We start from the raw sequence: 24444 nt of genomic DNA on the forward strand, positions 1-24444 counted from the left end.
CTATCAATGTGCTGTCCTGTTTGGGCAGTTGGCATGGCTGACATGTGGATCAGGGCTGAGGGGCTTCGTGCGGCCCTGCTTTGTCTGCAGCGAGCTCTGGGTAGGTTCAACACAGTTCAGGAGGCAAAAAGCACAGACAGCCAGAGAACAGCACTTGCAGCTTCACTGGTCAGATCACAGTGAGACGTGTTAGAGTACTTTCTTCACCCACCTACCGGAGGACATCTTGCTGGTGGCTCCAGGAGAGGAAGCCTTTGTGCTCTCACAGGGAGGTGAAGCACTGGGTGCTTTCTCTCTGTCCCTCCCTGGCTGGGCTCCAGGAGTGCCTCTAAATTCAAGGCAAAGGCCAGGCAAGGTCAAGTCCTCTTCTGCACTTTGAAGAACACTTTGTCCTTTAGTTAAGACACAGGCCTCCTAAATATTTTCAACAAGGAGACGATTTTTTGATAGTAACAGACAGACACAACTATCTTTTAATCCAGGACAGGAAAGGAGAATTATTCTAGATGTTTCCCAGACTACATAATTGTCATAAAACATCTCTCGCTTGCAGCCAGTTCATCTTGGAGCAGGCAATATCTTGATTTTTCACAGATCCTAAGGATCACCAGGTACCTTATTGTCATAATCAGAAATACTTTATTGTTGTAGCTTCAAATCTCACCTGGATCAGAGAAATAACTCTGAAGCAAACAAGATTAAGCTACTCCCTCCTTGTTTCAGGAAGATCAAACAATAAGGTATTCGAAGAAAAGATCCCTTCCGCTTGGATCCCTCACATTAAGAAACATATAGAAGATGCATGTTAGCTTCAAGAAATAAAGAGTAACTGGAGAGCACAAGGCAGAGACTGAATTGTTAACTCCAGACTTGAAAATGGTGATGGCTTCTCTACTGGAAAGTACTGATGCCCAAATATAAGCAATGAGTACCGCAACACCCATTACATGAGCAGGCCTATGAGCAAGTAGAGGTGCATGGAATATGGTTGGCTTTACATATCCCTTGTGTGTTCTGTCACTTTTCTGCAGAAAAAGAGAGAACCGAATTTTCATAAATACCTCAGTCCCTGCCTTCTCTTCAGAGCCACACAAAATGCTGTTAAAAAAGCAAGAAATATTTTTGCATGTGATAATGGATGTTTGTCCAAAACAAGAGCACTGAGACCACCAAAGTAATTTTCAAAGGTCACTGTATCTGTTGCATGTTTGAACTTCTCACCCAAGGAAAGCAGAGTGTTGGAGAAGGGAAGGGTGCTCACCAGTATCTCATGAGAGGATGAAGTAGGGCTGCAAGCAGTGCATAATCCCAAACCTAGAAACAGATTTCACAACACCTTATCCAGCCTCTTAAAAATAGTAAATGCTAGTGGAAAAATCACAGCAGTTTAATTTTTGCTGAGTTTTTACCTAGTTCTAGCTTGTGGCTTGTAGCCAATGTTTCAAGGGCAAATAGATCATTCCCATGTAATTTAAAGAATAATGTTTTTAGAAGGATTGGGTCAAAACTGCTGAACAACAGTACATTTCCTCCATGATCCCCTGATTTTAATAACATCTGTAGTTCAGAAAAGTACCTTGCATTTGTACAAGACAAAGTGATCCCTCAGCACTTACCAATCAAAATTAATACATTGAATTCAGACACTTCTAGGTTACTACAGAGTTCCTTTAAGAAACAAACCCGACAGTATTGAATCTGTCAAACAATTAAAACCCATAGAACATCTCATTCCATAAAAAGACTGGAGATGTGCTTCAAGTCCTTTCCCACAGAGGCTTATAAGGAAAGGCAAGCATGATAGACTTGCTGATCTGTACTTCTGCTGTGATAATTCCAGGTGCTCTAAGCTACCCCAGGACAGAAAATCAGATGTGAAGGGGACAAAGGTAGGCAAGCCACCACACCACCACATTTGCAGAGAAAACTGTCACTGCTACTTATTTCATACTGCTGCAGCCCAAAGCTAGTAGCTGTTTTGTGCAACAAAAGACTGAATCCTGCATAACACCAGTAAAACTGAATTTGGCAGGGAACTGGATGGCAAGCAGGGCAAAGGGGTTCAGAAAAGAGACTACTGTAGTATAAGAGAATTTCTAGGGATAATTCATGAACAGTCATTCCTTTGGTTTGCTTCTCCTGTTAACATTTGAACACAAGACACGGCAATAAGATCATACGGAATATGCATGAGAGTTCACTGCTCTTATCGAGACAAATGTAAATTTACAGCAACATGGTTGGCATCTGCGGACTGATACCATCTTTACATATAGTTAACATATATTTGTTCAGTGGAGCCATTAAGGACAGTCAGGGAGCTACTCAGGAACAACTAAGCCAGTTTTTAATAACAGCCTCGGTCCAGGCTGAGCGCAAGACTACGTCTATTCTTAAACTAGCCACCCTGTTTTTCAGCTTGATGTCTATCCTTGGTGGAGAGAAGATCTAGGATGTGTCTTTGAAATCCTGTTCCTTCTTAACAGCATTCTTTAGGAAGGGGGAAGCCTGTCTGATTGCTGCCACCGTGCTTTTACTAAACAGCTGCTAGTAGCCCTCCACTTTTATCAGCATTAATTCACTGAGCCAGATGACAAAAATAAATTCTTGGGAAAACCCTGATTTGGCAAGGGGAACATGCAACATGTTTAGTCTTACTGTAAATCAGCAGAAATTTTACAGAGCATATATAAACATGGATCTTTACTTGTTTGGCACCTCTTTAAGGGTAAAATGTCCTAAAATCTTTTTTTAAAACTTATGTGGTAAAAATTTACTCAACATTTAAAATATGCTAAACTTTTTCTTTATCTCTTCATGCAGTACTTAGGTTCCATCTAGTGGCTTTCAACAGCAATAAATGGAAGACTACATAGGTATTTTATTGCCTGAATACTTAGTCTTCAGAATCTGAAAGTCTAGTTGCAGAAATAATCATAGGGTCCTCTTTAAACACATAATTTATTTTGCTGTCTCCCTAAAAATTCTCTTGGACCCCTTATGGGAATTTCCGGCTACTGTTATTCTAATTTAAACATTGAAAGCAAAAAGGTATTAAATTAACCTAAAGCTTACTCCTTGTGCAAACAAGACTGAGAGGATGGGCTGGCAAAGAGCATTAGCAGCTTGCAGACAGGAGCTATGTAGTGCTGCTGCGCTTGTTAAATAAAGCAGCTGCTGTTTCCCTCCCCAGATAGGTCTCACCAGCAGCGTATCTGCTCACTGGCCAAACTTATTCAGTACAAGTGTGTTACATCCAGTCACATCTGTCTCACTTAATTTGTGATATTTTCCGCATGGACTCCCTTCACAGTCAACTGAGAAACAAGCACTTCTAGGTCATGATTCAGATGACTTATTTTAGAGGTTTACCCTCAGGTGAGATGAATTGTGTCCTAGAAGTGTCTCATTTCCTCATTTCCATTACAAAGAAAAGCTAGAGGGTTTGCAGATACCATGGTACCTCCACCCCACGATTTGATTCCCACCTAAGGCGCCTGACTAAGACTCTGTCTTCTACACAGCAGTTGAAGTATAGCCCACCTTGCAGTGACCTCTAAGCAGGCAGCAAAAAGAATTTGGAAGCAGGGAAACCACAGCAGTTATAGACCTTGCACCCAGCTTAAAAAAACAATAGTGACAAGTAGCCATACTACCACAGAAATGTTGATTTCAACACTGTTCGTTTCTCAGAATACATCTCACCCTGTTGCTCAGCTCTGTTAGACTGATGAAGGTAGATTTATCTTAGAGCAGGAAAAGTGTAAAAGAGTTCTGCCTCCACCTACATTAAGGTTATAACAAGCTATGCTTATAATTCAGTTCCCTGAGGCATTAGCAGAACACACATCACAGACATTTTAGCCCTCTTCGGAAGAGCTTTATCAACTCTGAAGAGTCACTATCTTCAAAGGGAAGGGGAAAAAAGCAACCTTCAAAGAAATGTGAAATGTTACAAATTTCTCAGCTGCCACATTAGAGGTCAAAAGCAGATATTTAAAAATCATTTTAGTGTATTACATAAACAACAAAACAGGGCTCACCAGAACTGATCTAGTTTATCCACAGAGATCATGTGCATTTAAAGAGAAGATGAAATAAAAGAAAATAAAAAAGAAGTTGACCTAGTTCATGATTTGTGGAGTGTGGGATGGATGAAAGGTCTTTGACACCTTGATGCAGCTTTTTCTGTCTATACTCATTTCAAGGCACTTTACTCTTGGTCCCACACCATTTGAGACTTGCACCCAGCAAATCGTGTCTGCTGGTCTAGACTGTGACTCCAGTGGGCAGCAGAACTACTCTGATTTATTACTCCAGAGAGGTGTCCCTCAGTTTCTTCTCCACAGCTTACCTTTTCACCTTCACCTAAACTTCCATCAAGGAAGGCTACACGTGCAGACTGGACTTTTTTATGAAAAGGAGAGAATCTTCAACAATTTCAAACTTCCTTGCTCTGTGAAAATGACAAGAGAAACTAAAGCTACACAATGCCTGTCTTGCTGTTGGGTTCATAGAATCATAGAATGGTTTGGCTTGGAAGAAACCCTAAAGTTCCAACCTCCCTGCCATGGGCAGGGACACCTCCCACTGGATCAGGTTCCTCAAACTTCATCCAGCCTGGCCTTGAATACCTCCGGGGATGGGGCATCCAGACTTCTCCGGGCAACCTGTGCCAGTGCCTCACCACTCTCACAGGAAAACATTTCTTCCTAATACCTCATTTAAATCTCCCCTTTCAGCTTCAAACCGTTCCTCTTCTACACTTCCTGATAAAGAGCCCCTTCCCAGCTTTCCTGTGAGCCCCCTTCAATTACTGGAAGGCTGCTGTAAGGTTTACCTGGAGCCTTGTGTTCTCTAGGGTGAATAACCCCAACTCTTTCAGCCTGTCCTTATATGGGAGGTGCTCCAGCCCCCTGATCATCTTTGTGGGCCCCTCTGGACTCACTCCAACACATTTATGTCCTTCTTGTGCTGAGGACTCCAGAAATGAATGCAGTACTCCAGATGAGTCTCACAAGAGCAGAGTAGAAGGGCAGAATCACTTCCTCTGTCCTGCTGGTCATGTTTCTGATGCACCCTGGAATAGGGTTGGCTTTCTGGGCTGCAAGCTGCACCCAGCTCATGTCAAGCTTCTCATTCACCAGTACCCCAAGGCCTTCTCTTCAGGTCTACTCTCCATCCATTCTCTGCTCAACCTGTATTTGTGCTTGGGATTGCCTTTACCCCGGAGGATCATATCCTAATCAACCTAGACCTGTGGGTTATTTCCAAGATAATTGAACCCATTATTGTGCAACAGATACTTCACAAAACCTGAGAAGCTTTACACCACCAAGTTGATTATCATCTCTCCATTTAACCTGATGTTCCCACACACACACACTTCGCACAAAACCACATAGTACAGCCTGGCTTGGCAAAACCTTGAACCAGCTCCTTCCGTGGGGAGCAACCACTCCCCTCCCCACAGCACAGAGGCCCCTGCCAGGCAGCCCAGGGCCACGAGAGCTGGGTTGTTCTCAGGGCTGAGACCTGAGGCAGTTGGCAGGTGTCTCTGTCCGCCGCCTCATGCTCCTACAGCAAGAGGGGTGCCAGGCCCCGTGGCCAAGGTAATACAAGAAGTAGTTACTATTACAAAAAAAAAAAAAAGTGGAATATTTTTGATTTAAGCTAAAGTGGAGTTGTCTAAGTAACTGTTTGGGGGTTTTTTGAAAGAATGTCCCTCTGAGATCATGTTTTCTTTCAGTGTTTTTCCAGAGACTATTCACTCTTTGGAGATGATGACTTCTTGTATGCGGTGTGATCTGTGCTGGGCAGCTGTCTCTGCTTCTGCGATCACCTCTGTTTGCAGCCCTTCCCCATCTCAAAGGCAAGGGCAGGCAGAGCTGCAGCCAAAGCTCCGAATCAGCAAAAGCGTTGACTGTTGTGCAATTCATAATAACATTAAAATGAGTCCTTGTGCATGTGAGTGGGAAATCTATCCTGTCCCAGGCTGTCTCGCTGCACACGTTGCCCAGCCCTGATAAAGGACGCTGGCTTTCTGAAACTCCACAAACAGTCTAAACGAGTTCCTCTGCCGACATTTTCAGTACCGGGGAGGCGGCCTGACTAGTAGGTCAGGAGCCCGTAGGAGGAAGGCGAGCTATAGGTGGCTCTATAGCTCAGTGGTTAGAGCACTGGTCTTGTAAACCAGGGGTCGCGAGTTCGATCCTCGCTGGGGCCTAATTTTTTTTTTTTTTTTTTAAGCTTCTTTCTTCATAATCTGTGTCTTGGTTTTTATTTTGATTTGGGTTCTGTTCCTTTTTTTGTATTCCCTTTTCCTTCCCGCTCCCAGCTGGGAGTTCCACTTCCCAGGGTCATTCTCCGCCACTGCCGGAGCAGCACCCAGAGTGTGGCGGTAGGAGATAAGCTCTCCAGAAGGGCAGAACCCAACCTATATTCAGTTAGAACCCAAGTGACAGTTCACTCCAGTTCTCGGCTGTAACTAGCGTTTTTAAGAGGTTGATTGGTTTCTGTTGCTTTGGGGTTGTTTGGTTTAAAGATTTACTAGGTGTCCCCACCCTTACTGAATCCTTTGCAACTTGCAGGTGATCCATATCTTGAAGAAAATATCACTTAAAAAAAAAATTCTTCTAATTTCATTGTCTGAAAGATAACCACTCTAAAAATATACTTTAACTGAAACGCAATGAAAAGGACAAAAACAAAAAAAGAGAAAGTTCAGGTCACTGACATGTCTATTCCTTGTTTATGGATTAAAGATGTAAATCTAGAAAGCCGGAGGCACTTGGACTTATTAGAAACACATTCACAGCCAAGTTTTGCCAGTAAAAGTCCAGAGACCCTGATAACTACTTCTGTCAGAAGAGGCTGTCACAGCAGGATCTGCAAAGCAAGTTAGTATTAGGAGGCTAGTGCTGTTGAGGTTTAGTAGAACACGAACTGCTAACACTGATATCAATGGAGCCGCACCTTGGAGTAGTGGCATAACAAGTCAACCGATCCTCTTTTATTTGGTCTCTATCAAAAACATTTGTTTAACCATCGTCTAAGTGAAGTGCTTTTTCTGAGACATCACTGAGCTTCAAAAGCTGCTTCTTCATCTACTCTTCTTCCCCTCCTCCAGTTTTTCCTTAGCTACTGTTCTTTTTCTTGTAAGAAGCTTCTTGATTCTGATTAGGTGGGAGCTCTTCTTTTTTAGCAAAGGTGATTTTGGAAATGCATGCAATCTTCTCTTTCACCTCTGGCTTGTGATGTTTAGCCTCAGCTTTGATTTTCTGTCTGTTTTTCCCAGATGGAGCTGGTTTCACTGTTTATGTTTTCAGCTTTCTTAGAAGAAAACGTTGGGATGGTTGCAGTGGGAGTAGAAGATCTTTTTGGAGTCTTATCTGTTGAAGGTTCATTAAGAAGCTCCAGGACAGTCTGAGGAAAACTATTAACATGGTCCAGCATCCCTGCTTTAAGGCAAAAGGCTACTTCAGAGACATGACTGATACAAACCCTTGTTAGGGCTACAGTTAAGAAAAATACCTGACATTCTGAAAGAATAAATTCTTGCTATGTAAAAAACAGAGCCTTGGGTTTCTTGGAAATAAAATTTGTTTAATTTTTGACATGATGAATATTTAAGGAAAATAAGTACAGGCAGAATATGATTAAACCTTGCACACTTCTGTGGCAGACTTAGCAGTATGAATTTTTCATGTTACAATATCTCAAAATCCCAGACAAGATAATCTCCACTTGATAAACACTGTTTCTACCCAGTAATAAGATGTAACCCCTGCCCTAGTTGCATGGGACATAGGACAGAAAAAGGGCAGGAGAAAGGAAGATTGATTCCCCTAGATTTACAGAGGGGATTATTTGACTCAAGGAACCTGTCACAGAGGGATTAAGAAATTAATTAAGAAAAGGCATGGCAGAAGCACACATTAAATGTGATAACCTAACTTCAAGATTGCTCCTACTCCATGCTTTAGTTTTTAAGACCTAAAGAGTTCAATCACGTGCCTGAATACTATTTATGTTTTGCTTCTCATTAAAATTAAAGCCTAAGAACTTACTTGCATATGGAACAAATGGTGTCCATTTGCTCTTCACTTTCACTGGAACAGGCCTGTATTTACGCTTCCCTAGCAGAGCTGGCCTTGAAAAACACAAAGCCATATGCAGATATCTGAGTGATTGTTAAGGGTTGGGGTTTTGTTATTCCAGAGGCACACATCAATCGCCCATTGTCATTTGCCTCTGCTGGAGGATGTATGAAATCACTTTAGGCACCAGGAGTGCAACATAGACGCAATTCAAGAGCCTAGCTCAGGGCTGCAAGTCATAAAATTCCTGTCTGAATAGCAATAACAGCTGGAAGGCCGCAGCTTTCCTTCTCCCACCCTTCTAGTCAACTTTCTGCCGTCAGATAGTCAGGACTGTCTCTATGCAACATCAAGAGCTTGTTTGTTTCTGTGTGGGATGCTGTCCTGCCTGCATGAAGTTGTAACCCACCACTGAACTCAAGGGTGTTGATTAACTATGCTCGGCTACTCGTCCTGCTGCTGAAGGCACAGCACAAGGCTGTTTCTAGAATTCTGGTGGATACATTGGTTGAACTTCAGACTACCAGTTACTTTGGGCTGTCCTCACCAATACTGGCTTGTGCAGCCCACCTTGAAGTAAAGTCTCATTCATGCACTTTAGGCTTGTCATGGTACAATATAAGGATCTCTATACACGCAGAAGAACATTCCCACACAACCCCACTCAAGTTAGTATCACTTTCAAAGGGCACCGCTTCAGACACAGCATGATGCTGCAGCAAGAGAGGTGAGAAAGGAAAGGGTCAGGCAAGGAGGCAGGAAACAAGAACTGCAAAGAAAATGTATCCACGTTCCTCTCCTGCCATTCCCTGGCAATTTCCCCTGTACAAAATCACCTAAAAAAAGCACATTATCCCTGAGGCAAAGCTGTCACATGTTAAATGACAGGAAAGGGGGTACAAAGAAGAGCAACACGCCTGTGTTTTCTGCTCCCCACCAAGGGAACTGCTATAGGAGAAATAACAGGTTCTTCCAAATTGGCATGCTTGAGAGCATAGATCAAAGTAAAGCATAGCCTAAGGCATCACATCTTCTCATGATTAGCATTCTCCTTCAGATATGGGCGGCAGCCAAGTTCTTTCTCTATACCATTTCAATTGAAAAAAAGAAAGGTTACTAGAGCAGAGACGCTAGCATTCTTGTGGGTTTGTTGTTGGTGTTTTTTTAGAGGGATTGCTGATTTTTTTCCCCCTCTCTCCAACTTTTAAAGTATTTTCAAACACCTCTTCCCTCTGCTCCTGACTGAGGGGATTTGGTGCCAATCCAGGCAGAGGCACTTCAGCCTCTTTGCTCTCTCCGAGACCACTGGTGGAAAGGCAAGCAGTGTGGGCACTGCTGCCATCCATTCTCCTGGGAGGTTCTGAGGTAACGTTGCCACCCTTAGGCAAATAGCAGTGGTCCTACCAGCATTTTGGATCAGGTGTTTGTGTGGTTTGCTGCCCCTGCCAATGTGCTTGCTGAAGTTTGGGCAGAAAGCAGGGAGTGTCCGGGCTGGACAGACTGGCCTGCACCTATCAGAGGTGTCAGAAGAGCCAGTTATCCCAGCCACCACTCACGGGGGGACAGAAGGAGAAGAATCCTATGAACAGCATTAAATTGCAAAGGAGATTGGAAAAATCTCCTCTCGTTACACCATCAGAAGACTATAACCCAGGGTCTAGAGGTGTTGGGACTCCCTGTCCCAGCACCCAGCAAACTCAGCCTCCAGAGGACTAGTCAGTGCTTTGCACACCCTGGACAAGCTTGCAAAGTGCTTAAGCAAACACACAAGGGCAAAGGTGAGCAGAGCAGCATTCAGGCTAAGGTAAACAAGGAGAACCAAAAACCACAAGAATAAATTCCAATGAACTACGGGAATAAATGTCTGGTCTTGCTCCAGATGAGGTGGATATGAATCTCCAAAAGCACAAGGAAGAGTTGGCTTCTTTCCAGAAAGCCCTTCTCAGCAGTGAAACCACCACACTCCTGGCAGGGACTTGCTGCCCCCTACGGAGTCATCATAAGGTCATTTTTGCACAGCACTTCTCAGACTGGCAGCCTCCTGGAAAGGCTCCCGTAGGCTACCCGTGAAACAGAAAGCTTCATTTCTCCCTTTCCAGCAGGAGAGAAGAGAGGATTTATCATCCTGTTATTCTCATGGCACATTAAGGAGTGACATAGGAACTGTAGGACTATTTTTCATAAAATAGACGATGCTTTAACTCCTGATGTTTGTATTAGCACATTTTTTTTTTTCAGTTCAAAATGTTGCAGGTTGTTCAGACACAGTTAATACTGTTCAAAGGCTTCCTGGCAGACAATAAGCTGTTAAAGGCAGATTTCTCAACTATTTACAGCAAGTAAAAGACTCAAGTTCCTATTCTCATCACCTTGGTACAAAGCTTGAGTTAACCATCTAGCTTTGGATTTAACTTTCCAAGAAAGAATATCTTGGTTTCTTCATTTTCTTGATGTCTGAGATCTCAGCAACAGCACAGATACATTAGTGCTGTATCCACTTTGCAGGGTGATTTGAAACTCTTTTAACACTTTTTAGGAAGATCCAAAAGCTTGGCAGAGGAAAAAATTACATAAACATGCTTATTATTGTAAAAACAGACATGCAGGCATAACTGCTTAATGGGGAAAAAATATTTTGCCTGAGAAAAGTCAGGTTCAGGCTTCAATTATTATTTGAATACTGCATGAAACATCAGGTTTCACTCTTCTTTGTTAAGAAAACTCATCTGTTGACTGCAATTTATTTCTTTATATGCAAGTGCATCACAGCTATTTGACATTATGAATTTAAAGGCTATAGACTGTCATCTTTGAAAAACCACTGTGCTATACTTCAGATAAGCAACCAAGGAGACATTATTTCCATCTTTATTGTCCCAGACCTTTTAGGTATCTGAACTTCGTCTGTTTCTGGGTGCACACATACAATACATGAAGAATAAATTCACTAGAATTTACTAAATTTGCACGAGATGTAAAAACAAGGACTGGATGTAAAGGTCAGTGAGATTGTGTATTAGCAGTACTTAATCTTTTTACTGTGATACCTGAAGAATGTATGGTGATTTTAGAAGAATTTGGCATGGGAAAACACCTTTAATTACTAATCTTGTGGGATCAACAAACTTGCAGAGCGATCCATGTGGTGCATATACACTGGGATAAGTAGCAGGTATGAAATACAAGTCACCTAAGTGAAAGTGAAAAGAGAAAACCTGTCTCAGATTCAAAGGCCCATGCTGAATCTCAGTTCCCCATATCCCTCTTTCCTGGGTCTTTTCTAATTCACATGGTCAGAAAAGAAAACCCCTTCAGCCACTCCCTCAGTTGTGTCTTAATTCAAGAAGTGGGCTTTGGTCTCACCCTGGTCTGTACAGGTGGACTTCCAAGAACACCAAGTGATCTTTTGGTTGCAGCAGCACTCCGTGGAGAACCAGCAGCCCTCAATCAAGCACAATGCCTGAGCAGGTCCTTCATTACCTAATGTCAGTGGCCCTCCAAAAGGTTCCTTTCCTTTGTATAAATATTTTTTTTTCATTTGTTTGTACCAAAGAAACTGTGAGAAGCTGCAAACAGAGGAAAAGACCACATAAGTATTTAGCCATCTTGAGGTTCTACCAAAAAAAAAATCCAACAAAAGCTAAATTGGCTGATCCATGGAAGACAGAACCTTCTTATTCCTGTATAGCTGCTGAAGAGAGCAACTACTAGTCATGCCATCCCCTCAGCACCTACCAGAACGTTAGCCAGGCAAATTATAGTAGCTTGCAAAAGAGGCAAAACTGTTCTTGTCTTTCAAATTACATGATGACATCATCTTGATTTCTTAAAGAACAAGCAGTAGAAGATACATTTCATAATCACTTACTCTGTGTGTTGCTAGAACAGTTAAGAAACTGTACATATTCCACAACAAAGCCTGCATCTCCCCCGCATCTTTGATAGAATATGCTAGCCAGATGGTTTAGGATTATTTCATTACAAGCATAAGTCCACTATTAACAAATTCTTCTCCACAACTCAGAATTAACTTCTTTTTTAGCAGAAGGGTGGGGGAGGGCCACATGTGTCGGATCAAATGAATGAATAGTACTGTAGTGAAGCTTCCCTTTTCTCCTACAGGATAGAACACTTCAAGGCAGATACTAATTCCACAACAGGCATAATGCTGTTACTGCCCTTTAGAATGCATGAGCACAAGACAGAGTGATGACAACCTGGAAGCCCTCTTGGGCCCTCTTTTTTGTTTTGTTTCTAGTTTGCTGTGTGACTTTGAATCAACCTGTCTCTGGTAGCTTCATAGCAGGACAGTCACACACCTGGACCAGGGTGACTGGGAACGTACAGGTTCTGCAAGGGGGAAGGACTGTAACATAGAAAAAAAAATTCTCATTGTGGCATGCAATAGCATTCAACATGAGCTTTTACCTTTCCAGGAGCGGATCAGCTTTGTTGACATCAGATGCTAAAACCTGATCTTTTCTCCTTGGTTCTTATCCATGTGTGAGTAGTAGACATAAAACTCCCCATTGTACTTGTACTTAGGATGTAAAGCCATGCCCACAAAGCCTCTCTTATCTCCTGTCCACAGCGTAGCCAGCACCATACTCAGTATCTAGAAAGGGGTCCTTCACCCGGCTGCCATCAGGTAAATTAGACTCAGACAATGCCCACTGGCTCAGCTAAAACCATGCAATGGGGATGGGCATTCACATGCACCGTGAGCCCCAGGTTCCTCAGGCCATTAGCAATCTCAGTCAGACAAAGCTGGAGGCAGCCTTTGCAGTCCTTCACCGTTGAGCCCAGGCTGTGGCTGAAGGATGCGTTCATCACAATGGGGAAGTTATAGTTCTCATCGTGTAGGTGAAGAAGGTTGCAAAAGCATGTCTTATCTCACAGTGCTCTTGGATGTGCTTATCACTCCTGAGCAGTCTGATGGCAAAGCAGCGGTTGAAGTGAAACTTAAAGCAGTAGTCAAAACAAAGTCCTGCAAGGTTTCTTGGAGGTATCTGAGGGTTTTCTGCATCATAGAGATGACAACATTCCTAGAAAGTAAAAAAAACTAAATATGCAGCTGTGTACACACACCCAGGAGGAGCCAAGACACTTTCATGGAAGCAAACCAGTTAATGAAAATGAAAAATTAGTAAGGCAGAAAACAATGAGTCATCTTTGAAGTGAAGTAGTAGCAAGTCACTCAGATCGTTGTTAAAGGGGATCTAGGGGTCAGTAGTTGTTTCCTTTAGCAAAGCAATCACCTGCACATATATTATTGCCAGTAGAAATGTGTCTATGGAGGCCATGGATTCTCCATTACTAGAGGGTTTTAAGGAAGGGAGAGGCAATTTCTTCTTACTTTTTCTTTTAGAAATCCCCCTTAGCTTCCCTTGTTTAGCTAATTTTTGATTTGGTGCTGTACAACTTCAATCATGTGGTTGCATGCATAATACCACAACCATGAAATCACTAGAGCAGACCGTAGTTGAGATTTAAACCTGTTTCAAATAAGTAAATATAATAAGTATATATATATAGTAATAAGTATATATATAAAATAAGTAAATATATATATATTTATATAGTAAATATAATATATAAGTAAATATAATCTTATGCAACTCATTTAGGTATCATTGACTCAATATGTCATATTCAGGAAAAAATAAATACTGCAGGCAATTATTTGAAGTGTTACACATCTAAAAATTAGGTCCCTTCAAATATTGTTATGTTTTCAGCTGTGCAAAATATAGGTTAAATTCTGAAAATCAGGCATTGCATTTGAATTTGCAAATAAAGTCAAATTCCTCATCTCACAAAAATTCTGGGCCAGAACTTCCATAAAATATTTCCATTAAAATCCCACCTAATCAGCACAAAATTGAAGAAGTTAAAATCTGCAGAAAGAGTTTATTGTTTTTCATGCCAGTAGCCTGAAAAAGTCTATCCAGAGTTTTTATTGGGCACACAGGTAGGAAGATGAATCATAGAATCATAGAATAACCAGGCTGGAAGAGACCCGCCAGATCATTGAGTCCAACCATTCCTATCAAACACTAAACCATGACCCTTAGCACCTCGTCCACCCATGCCTTAAACACCTCCAGGGAAGATGAATCAACCACCTCCCTGGGTAGCCTGCTCCAGTGCCCAATGACCCTTTCTGTGAAGAATTTTTTTCCTAATGTCCGGCCTACATCTCCCCTGGCGGAGCTTGAGGCCATTCCCTCTTGTCCTGTGAGCACACAGACAATCAAAGTTTGAAGAACTACTACATTAGTCTTTTTCTACCTCATTAAACGTCTGCTTCATTAAAAAAATAAACATTATATAAATCTGGGGTAGATATAGCACTGACATGGAGGGGGTGTTGGTGTAAGTGGCAGCCTTTCCAGAATATTTAATGTGAAGGCTACAGACTCTCATTCCAAACTCAGCATGGCAAGCTGTTTCCTTTGCTCACAGAAAAGCCTGGGGGCTTTTGGCCATACTAAGAATGGACATGACTTCCAAGTAGCAAAGCCCTTTCAAATCTGGGATGATGAAGTAAGTTTCTCATTTTTCATTGCTGACATTTGATCATAATGGAAACAAGTTGGCTTCTGTTGCTTTCATATCACATCTGTATGAAACCTCTCCTCTTCCCAGACCAGAAGTCCCCAGACACCTAAGGGTAGCCAAGTGCCCCACACCTGTCCTTGCAGCCTCAGCCCAGGCCCACATGGCAGAACCACACCATTTTCCCTGTGTTTAACATCTTCCCAGAACAAAGAACACCATTAGGCCCTGAGTGCCATCCCCAAAAGCCAAAGCTTCAGACAAGTTCCTTGCTGTTCTCACCTTCTGAAGCTGAAGGAGAGCAGCTTTGGTTCCAGCATTCAGTAGCACCTGGCTGGCATGTTTCTCCCCTGATGCTCACTAAGTCTATTAACCATCACTCACTTCCTCCACTTTCACCAGTGTACATTCGCACACCCCTGAATATGCTGAGTTTCTAGTTATATCACAGTTTTCACAAAATCTTGTGCTGATCTCAAGTGATCAGGAGAAGTGACAGACTAATAGGGAGTCACCAAGGAAAAGGGGAGGAGAGCAGATAGAGCCTAACTTGTGTTGCCTCAATGAAGTTCCTTCATTCCCACTAACATGCAGCTGCCTCAACACTGTGCATTTGACCGAAAGATGTGCCAGGAGAGGTTTAGGTTGGATATTAGGAAAAGGTTTGCGGAGGATTAAGGGACAACACACGACCAATATGATCAAGTGAAGCCATTCTAATCAGAGTTCACAACACATTTATACCTCTCAGCTAAAGCAAGCCATTGTGTTGCAACCTGTTTCATCAATTCTCCTTTAGCAACAAATAATCATCGTTTACATACATTATTATGCTTTCCCATGAGAAAGGGCTATGTGAGCACTCTGGTCTACAAAGTAACAAGTCAAGGACTATGGAGGAAAGCTTCCCATGAGAAATGAGAGGAGTACAAGACAGAGCAACTTTCTAATGATACAGAGAGAAACCTTAAAGACAGTGTGTCCTCTACAGTAACTGATTCTTTTGCAAGGCTAGCTTTATTCAGGTGCAAAAGCTGGGTTGTGCACGTCCAAATATCCGTGCCCATTTTGATCTAAAAACTCCTCAACAAAGGTTCTTCACACAGAGGGTGTGAATCTCCCAGGAGAGTGGAATCTCCCAGGATTAGGTGGCCTTGCAGTTACTGTTGGTTGTCTGCTTTCCTTTCATTCAAGCATGCATGAAACAAAACAATTAATCCCACTGCTTTACAGGGCAGAAGAAAGAGAAGCTGTTAATGCTGTTTCATCATGGGTCCTCTGCAAAAAGTGTGTGAATTTGACAATCGAGTAAGGCCTCAGATTAAAACTGACTTTAAAAGTATGTTGCTTACCCTGCACTAGCTCCTATCCCATTCTAATATCACACCTTTCAATCAGCTTGACCAAGGCTTAGTTGTCCTTTTTGGTTTTTTTAAGCTTCTTCCATAGCAGTTTTCTGAAGAGAGAAACATCTTCTCAGCCAGCAGCCAAATAGTTGTTCTAGAACATTAGCCAGGTTTGCACCCAGGAATTTTTATAGCCATGCAACTTGAACACTTCCTTTAGAACATTACAGTGAGATTTCAAAGTTTCATATCCAGATTTTAAGCTAAATCCTTGAACAGCTCAGCTGAGGGTCAGACTCTAAACCTACAAATGCTTGGGACAAACATAGCTAACAAAATTAGACCCAAATCTTGCCAGATGCAAAATGGAGCAACTCTACCAGCAGAGCCAGATTCTTCAGATGCCTCTTCTAGTTGTTACAATGCATCACTACTACTCTGATCTCCCCCAAAGACATAAAATAATGCTGTTTGCACTAAATTAGAGTGGCTACTAATAATTCAGGTTTATCAACAAGAACCTACACCTCTTTCTCACAATTTATTTTGTTCAAAAGACAAGACAATAACATTTTGGCTACCATTGCTTCTAAGTCTAACCTTTACATTCCAAGTTCCATACAAATAATATCAATAAAAGCATTCGTTGCCAGCAGCAGTTTATCTGGAGTCCTGCTGTACACAGCAGAAATAAGCACTTGGCACAAATACATCCTGATCACACATACACATCTGTCTTTTTGTATCTGATGTGGCACTAAGTACAGGTCAATATTTCACAGGTAGTGACTACAAACTATGAGGATGCTGCGGAGGTGGTAGAATGGAGGTGTCATCATCTTCCATCCCTTCTACATATGACCATCAGTCACAATTTGGTCCGACAAAGTGACATCACTAAAGCAAAACCACTTGGTAGATGCTTACTCCTTCACTAACTATTTCAAAAGCCAAATAATATTTGCCAAAGAACCCTATACTGTTCCCACAGTTGTCACCAACTTGAACAGGAAGAGCAACACAACACAATCACAATCTCCTCCTTGAAGATTTAACAGTAATCTTAATCTAGAAAGATGTGAAAAGAGTTTTAACTTATTACTTTGAAAGTATATAGGGTGGGTTTGATTTTTTTGCTACAACATACACTTAGAACAAATGCAAAATTAAATTATCATAGAATCATAGCATCATAGAATAACCAGGTTGGAAGAGACCCGCCAGATCATTGAGTCCAACCATTCCTATCAAACACTAAACCATGACCCTTAGCACCTCGTCCACCCCTGCCTTAAACACCTCCAGGGAAGGTCACTCAACCACCTCCCTGGGCAGCCACTGCCAGTGCCCAATGACCCTTTCTGTGAAGAATTTTTTCCTAATGTCCAGACTAAACCTCCCCTGGCGGAGCTTGAGGCCATTCCCTCTTGTCCTGTCCTCTGTCACTTGGGAGAAGAGGGCAGCACCCTCCTCTCTACAACCTCCTTTCAGGTAGTTGTAGAGAGCAATGAGGTCTCCCCTCAGCCTCCTCTTCTCCAGGCTAAACAACCCCAGCTCTCTCAGCCGCTTCTCATAAGACCTGCTCTCCAGCCCCTTCACCAGCTTTGTTGCTCTTCTCTGGACTCGTTCTAGAGCCTCAACATCCTTCTTGTGGTGAGGGGCCCAGAAATGAACACAGTACTCGAGGAGTGGTCTCACCAGTGCTGAGTACAGAGGGAGAATAACCTCCCTGGACCTGCTGGTCACGCCGTTTCTGATACAAGCCAAGATGCCATTGGCCTTCTTGGCCACCTGCGCACACTGCTGGCTTATGTTCAGTCGGCTATCAACCAATACCCCCAGGTCCCTCTCCTCCAGGCAGCTTTCTAGACAGACTTCTCCTAGTCTGTAGCACTGCATAGGGTTGTTTTGCCCCAAGTGCAGGACCCGGCATTTGGCCTTGTTAAACCTCATGCCATTGGACTCAGCCCAGCGGTCCAGCCTGTTCAGACCCCTTTGCAGAGCCTCCCGACCCTCCAGCAGATCAACACTTCCACCCAGCTTAGTGTCGTCTGCAAACTTGCTAAGGGTGCACTCAATGCCTTCATCTAGGTCATTGATAAAGACATTGAACAGGGCTGGACCCAGCACTGAGCCCTGGGGAACCCCACTTGTCACTGGCCTCCAGCTGGATTTCACACCATTTCCCACCACTCTCTGGGCCCGGCCATCCAACCAGTTTTCCACCCAGGAGAGTGTGCGCCCGTCCAGGTCAGAGGCTGACAGTTTCTCAAGCAGAATGCTGTGAGAAACTGTGTCAAAGGCTTTACTGAAGTCCAGGAAGACCACATCCACAGCCTTTCCCTCATCCAGCAGCCGAGTCACTTTGTCATAGAAGGCGATCAGGTTAGTAATTTTGCCCTACAGAACTAACAAAGAGGCAGTACGCACATTTTATAGTCTTTTTTTCTACATGACACATGTAAAAAAAAACTTTGTAATGTCAAGGTTACTGGTTCTGCTAGGACCTGTAACATATACAGTTGGTATAACAGTACCAGCCGTAAAATAATAAACAACCCTGATGCCACTGTTTTCAGCCTTGATGCTGAAAGGTTGTACTCACCCCAAGAAGGTACCAGAATCCTGCCACCATCAAAAAAAGGGTGGAAACATTTTGGTACACAGTTAGTATTTTAGGCCTAATGAGATGTTATCTAGAAGAGTTTTATATGTTCATAGGAAGATTAACTGTGTATTTTGGCTGCTTTGTGTTTTGGCATGCAGTAAGTCCTGCTTCGTGTGGCTAACAGGTGTTGAAATAGCAGGTTGGTTCTGCCCTCTAATTACAAGAAGCAGGAAAGCTCAGAAAGAACACCAACTTTGGTCTTTTCTCACCGCACAATGCCTGTTTGTGTGAGCCAGGTGGACTGTGCGCAGACAGCACTGACAAAGGTGCAGTAGTGACTGAAGCCTCAGGACTTCGCAGCAGCTGTGTGAAAACACTGCTTATCACATTTTATTCTCCTTTAACAACTACATCATTTGGAGCATTCTCTGCAGGAACATAATCAAAACACATTCTTCATGGTGTCCAGGGATCCAGACACTTTGCCTATTAATTTCCATACCATTTGATCCTGTAGAATTTGTAATCCAGCACCTACTATCTGCGAACAGAAAAAATGATGATCTGTAAGTCTCACCTTCATTATGAGAAAATTAGCAGAGCAGCAGGATTCCCATCATTACCAGAGTTGTGTAATGCTTTCATAAATCATTATTGCTTGTAAATGTCACTATATATTTCCCGATACCACAAAGTGATGCATCTTACACAAAGCACTTTGCAAAGTGTGTGCTGACAATTAGGAACCATTACGCCACCAGCCAACTTTTCCCTGATCCAATACGTCTTCTCACAGGAACACAGCTAGCTGTAAGAGGCTATCAGAACCACAATTAACTCCCAAGTCAGCCCAAAGCATAGGATACAGATGCTGTTTTTCTGCCCTACCTGGACCAATTGAAAAGTGGGCTGGAAAGATGGCCCATAATCCAGACAGTGAGGATGCCCCAGCAGACTGCCTGTCAGGCACAACAAGGAGAGGCAAAGACAGGCATGTGGGCAAGAAAAGGAAAATCCAGAGCTGGTGCTGCTCTGTCAAGTCAAGGCCAAACATTCTTTTCTTTCAGTGTTGGTTCCTTGAGGTCAGATGTACAGAAATCCTGGACTGCTTCATAGTATGGTTCATTCATCTTCTCTGCTTTATTAATTGCCAAACACAGAGCTCATCATTCACTGAGGTTTGCTTACATTCTCTCTCCCTTTTTCATTCTGAATTTTACTACTTGGCAGGAAAGAAACCCTCCGAGCTGTCTCTTTGGTATTTCACATGTCACGTAGCTGAACCCTTCCCTCTGGACACTTCTTATGCCCCTAGAAGAACTTGTAAGCCTAATTTCCTATATCTGACTCTAAGTTGGCTGAGAAATCCTTCACCAAGAAATACAAAACCCAAAAATATCAAATACAATACCTACGTAGGGGACCTGATAATCCCTCCCCATTTACAAAAACAGAAGACATGGATCTTTTTGAGCGAGATCAGAGGAGGGCAACAAATATGATCCACGGGCTGGAGCACATCCCATACAAGGACAAGCTGAGAGAGTTGCAATGTTCAGCTTTGAGAAGAGGAGGCTCCAGGGAGACCTTATAAGCAGACTTCCAGTACTTCAAGGGGACCTACAGGAAAGCTGGGGAGGGACTCAGGGAGTGCAGTGATAGGACAAGAGGTAATGGTTTTAAGTCAAAAGACGGGAGATTTAGATTACATATTCACAGACCCTAGGAGATTATGGCCAACGCACAGGCACCCTGTGTGCTATTTATAGCTGCTTCCTACTTACCGTTTTCCCTCCATGGGACACAGGAGGACAGTGGGGAAAGGGAATCTCATAGACAGGGACTCCTCCACTCATCCAAAATTCTTTCATCTCTCCCCACACACCACTATTTACTGCTGGGGTCTATCTGCATGTGGCTCAGGAGGAACTCAAAGCTCCCAGTTCTAGATTCTCTATACATTAACGAGTGTAATATGACAGCTGAGAATATACTGTAATCATAAATTGCCTCAGAGTCTTTATTGAGAAATGATCATTTTTAAAAGCTTCTAGGTTTTTAACCATCATCTGTTTCATGGTGACTGACTTGTGGCACCTTGACTGTCCACCAGCTTGCTAATCCTACCATCTCTGCTTAGGCTTCATGAACTAGAAACACACCAACCACAAGATTCAGCACTGACATGAGGCAAAGCATTTTTAAATACAAGCATTTAAATCTGCTGAAGTACCAGCTTACTTCAGTTATTGCTCTCATACATTAGAGACAATCACTGAAACTGAGGCATTACTTTGGCATTCCCTGGCAACTAACATATTTTGAAATCACAATAATCAGAAAGGATGAGTAAGGTTATATGTGTACTCTTGATTTCTAACTACAGCCTATAAATTCCCTATGCTTTTAATTCCTTTAGCATTACTGAGCTCTTTGGGATAACTAACATTATCCACAAGTTCAACCCACTCCTGTTGAGAGAACATAATAAGCGCTTCTCTCCCTTTCCTGGATACATGCCACTTGCAGACCATAACTCAGAATACTTACCTGTGTGGGACCTACGCTTCCCAGTTACTGGATACTTTGGACTGGGAAGCAAGAACATTCCTTGCCACATCTGATGAGGGCAGAAAAGCTTTACTTGCACTTGGCAAGGAGAGAACTCTACTTTCATTACCCAAGGACTCCTTGCAGCAGACAGTGGTTTTTATTTGGCAAACAGACCACCTCCAGCCATTCTTTAAATGCAAGAAGACAACACTGAGTGGAACTCGCCATTTACCATCACAGATAAGAACACCGGTTCCAGAAAGCCCTGCAGAACTGTAATTCAAACCAGTACAAGGCTCATCAATCCTCTGATTCTGCAGGGACTACTCCAATAGTAACACGTGCATCTGTCCACTACTGACAATATGCTCATATCACTCTGAAAGATAAAGCAAGTCCTGCCCACATTTCCAGTAGAAGTCATCTGCCCAGAACACAGACAACATGGTAGGGGAAAAGGGGTCAAAACACATGGATCAACACACTTTTAAAAAGCAGCTGATGCTTCATTATCTGGCTTTTCTTGACCTGAAGTAAAGACATTGTTAGGACAGGAAAGTGCAAGCAGGAGCATTGAAAACATGAATGGAACAACAGGGAAAGCAGAGGCTAGAGATGAAGTAAATTGCTCTTTTCTGTAATCATTATGTTAGGTTTTAATATTAGCAATACCAGAAGAAGAAGCAGAACAACAGAAGGACAACAGGCACTGGGTCTGTGGACCAGAAGATGTGGATTCCTTGAAGTTCCTTGCCTGTGCATAAAGGCAATCAGCTACTTGTTTCACAGAAGAAAGTAAACTCACAGAAGTTTTGCACACAAGATGAAGACAAGAAAATCAAACTTAGACCACAGAATTCAGAGCCAAAGCAGAATACTCCACTCCACTAAGAGTCACCATATTCAAAGTACAACACACAAGCTTGAAAACACAGTACGCTCTGAGTAACTTCCACAGGAAATTCTACTCAGGACTTGTGATGTGCAGGCTTGTCTCAGCTGTAAGAACTATGGTGCCAGAAAACAGCGAGTTTCATGCAGGACATGAAAGAACAGTGTTCAAGGTATATGTGAAAATTGGGACTGTGCTGCTCTCCCACTTGCTCACTGCACCATGGTAGTTCTAGCACCAGAAAACAAGCCCTAGCAGCAACCCTGCTTCCGAAGGTCATAGGAGAAAGCTGTAAAGACAATGGATTAAGAGATTTTTTTTCAAAGATATTGAACTCCGTTTTGTCTTCTCATTCCCCTAACGGCATCCTTCTTGCCTCCACCCTAATCTCTGCTGCTTTTTTCCCCACATTTCTTCCTAATAAAGAGATGGCTTCTCAGCTTCTACAAGCCATACACATCTCCTACAGGCAGATAAGGGAACAGAAGGAAAATACTGTTCTGTGTTAGGTTATATGATAAAAGCACCTCTGCACCCCCCAAAAGAACATAGGCAACAGAAGGGGGAAAGCCCAAATGATACCCATGCTGGGATGCACCCAGACCCATCACAGGAGAGTCACCACCCCACCATAGGCCCATTTTTGCAAGTCCAGAGGAGCAGAAGGGCACAATGGCAAGCAGAAAACCAAACGAAGGGCTCCAGGGAAGGGACACACTGTCCAGTTGCCTCCCAGGGCTGTCCCAGGACAGCCCCACTGTCTAGGTGTGAACCCCCTGAAGAGGAGTCATTGGGAGCAACAATCTGAATCCCCTTTCAGACTAAGGCAGGTTGCCTCCCAGGGTTGTGGGACACGCTACAGGAGGCATGCAGTGGAAGAATGTTGAAGCTTCACAATCTAAATGAAAGCAGTCAAAACCCAGTTGAAGACCTCCAGCAAAAAACCTAGATTATTACAGAATGATGCAGCCACTTTCTTAGCAAGTCAGAACCAAACTAACACACAGGTCTAGAATGACAGATAATTGCCTTTTTTTGATAGAACACATAGTTATGGAAAGTAGCTCACTTTATTTTTAAGATACATTGTATTAAGTCATTTATCACAAGACCTATATTAACCCAGAAAACAACTCAGCTTTTAAAAGCACAGCTGTACTTATCTGCTAAGCTATTAAATACCTCTTTCCTTAATTCCCAGAGGTAGTTCAAGCAGTTCATCCACCAGAGTTCTATAGACCTGTCATTACAACAGAAGTAGTATTTGAAAACCATTTTGTTATTGCTTTCAAGCAAACTCAAATGCTTGCTCGTGACAACACATTAACATTTGCTCTCTGAACACAACGGTGCATATTTCAGCTTATAGGCAAGACTGCAAAAAGATCCTAGACACTGGTCTCCACAAGGCAGAAAGGTTTTCCGTAGTTCTATGCCTCTGGTCTTTCAAAACACTATAAGACTAGCTTTCCCCTGTAGCCTTGCTGCTACAGTAATCTTTCAATCTCTCCTACCAATGATGTGAAAACAACTCCTGAACTGAACAAAAAAAACATTTAGGTATGACATGGGATAATGTCTTTGAATATGCTGATGTGCATCATCCACTTGAACAGGATGCAGTAGAACTTGACAACCTGTAATTCTTCTCAATATACAATGCAAAAAAAAGGTGACACATGAAACGTGCCATAAGATATGGGTACATTCATCTCAGATGTTTGGACACCGAATTAAGACTCAAGCAAGGTCAAGCGCCACTGTTTGGTTATGAGGGAGGGAGGGAGGGGAAAGAAAGAGAAGAAGGTAGGGAGGGAGGGATAAAGATATCCTGCATGGCGCTGCAGCATCCCACCAGTCCAATGTGCAGTCTGGTGAGAGAACATTCTCAAAGTCCTCACCTTTGCTTCACCCCTTTATATCCTCAGGGTCACGCCTTGCTGATAGGCTCATTTCACTAACTCCACCCATTATTTTCCTGTCAAAAACATGCACCTGTTCGGGCACATCCAGCTCCTGGCAGTTGTTTTGTCCAGTAGCTGCACCCCTCATCAGGGTGAACCCTGCAAGCCAGTCCTGTTTAGTGCTGCAGTCCACGTGCAGTTGTCTGGGTGATGAGATCTTCATGTTAGGTGTGATGTTGAGACAGACCAGTTCTTTCTCTGGTAAACTACACCCATGCCTCTTCTTTTTCCATGTATTTCAGGAAACAGTAAGTTATAAGCAGCAAGCTTTGTAACGTTTACAGTCTGAGGATGCATTTTCTCAATACATCTTGGACTGTTCCTAGGTTAAGACACTCCACCTATTATGAATGCCACTGCTAAGTCTTGAATGGATTTTGAACTGCATTCCAGCAGGCATTTAAATTGCCATTTGCATGTCTAA

General features: G+C 42.8%; 1 protein-coding gene and 1 non-coding gene across 2 annotated transcripts; one reads left to right on the forward strand and one right to left on the reverse strand.

The window, feature by feature from the left end:
• The first annotated feature begins 6153 nt into the window (after positions 1–6153).
• TRNAT-UGU (transfer RNA threonine (anticodon UGU)) lies at positions 6154–6226 on the forward strand. Its single transcript has one exon. It is a non-coding gene; the product is annotated as a tRNA-Thr (tRNA).
• A 6297-nt stretch (positions 6227–12523) lies between these two features.
• On the reverse strand, positions 12524–24183 carry HHIPL2 (HHIP like 2). Its single transcript, XM_069850892.1, is given in 6 exon segments — positions 12524–12570; positions 12573–12709; positions 12711–12754; positions 12756–12991; positions 12994–13144; positions 24019–24183. Coding segments are annotated over 6 exon segments (780 nt in total).
• Positions 24184–24444: the final 261 nt, after the last annotated feature.

Source organism: Phaenicophaeus curvirostris, chromosome 2 (assembly GCF_032191515.1).
Source record: "Phaenicophaeus curvirostris isolate KB17595 chromosome 2, BPBGC_Pcur_1.0, whole genome shotgun sequence".
NCBI lineage: Eukaryota > Metazoa > Chordata > Aves > Cuculiformes > Cuculidae > Phaenicophaeus > Phaenicophaeus curvirostris.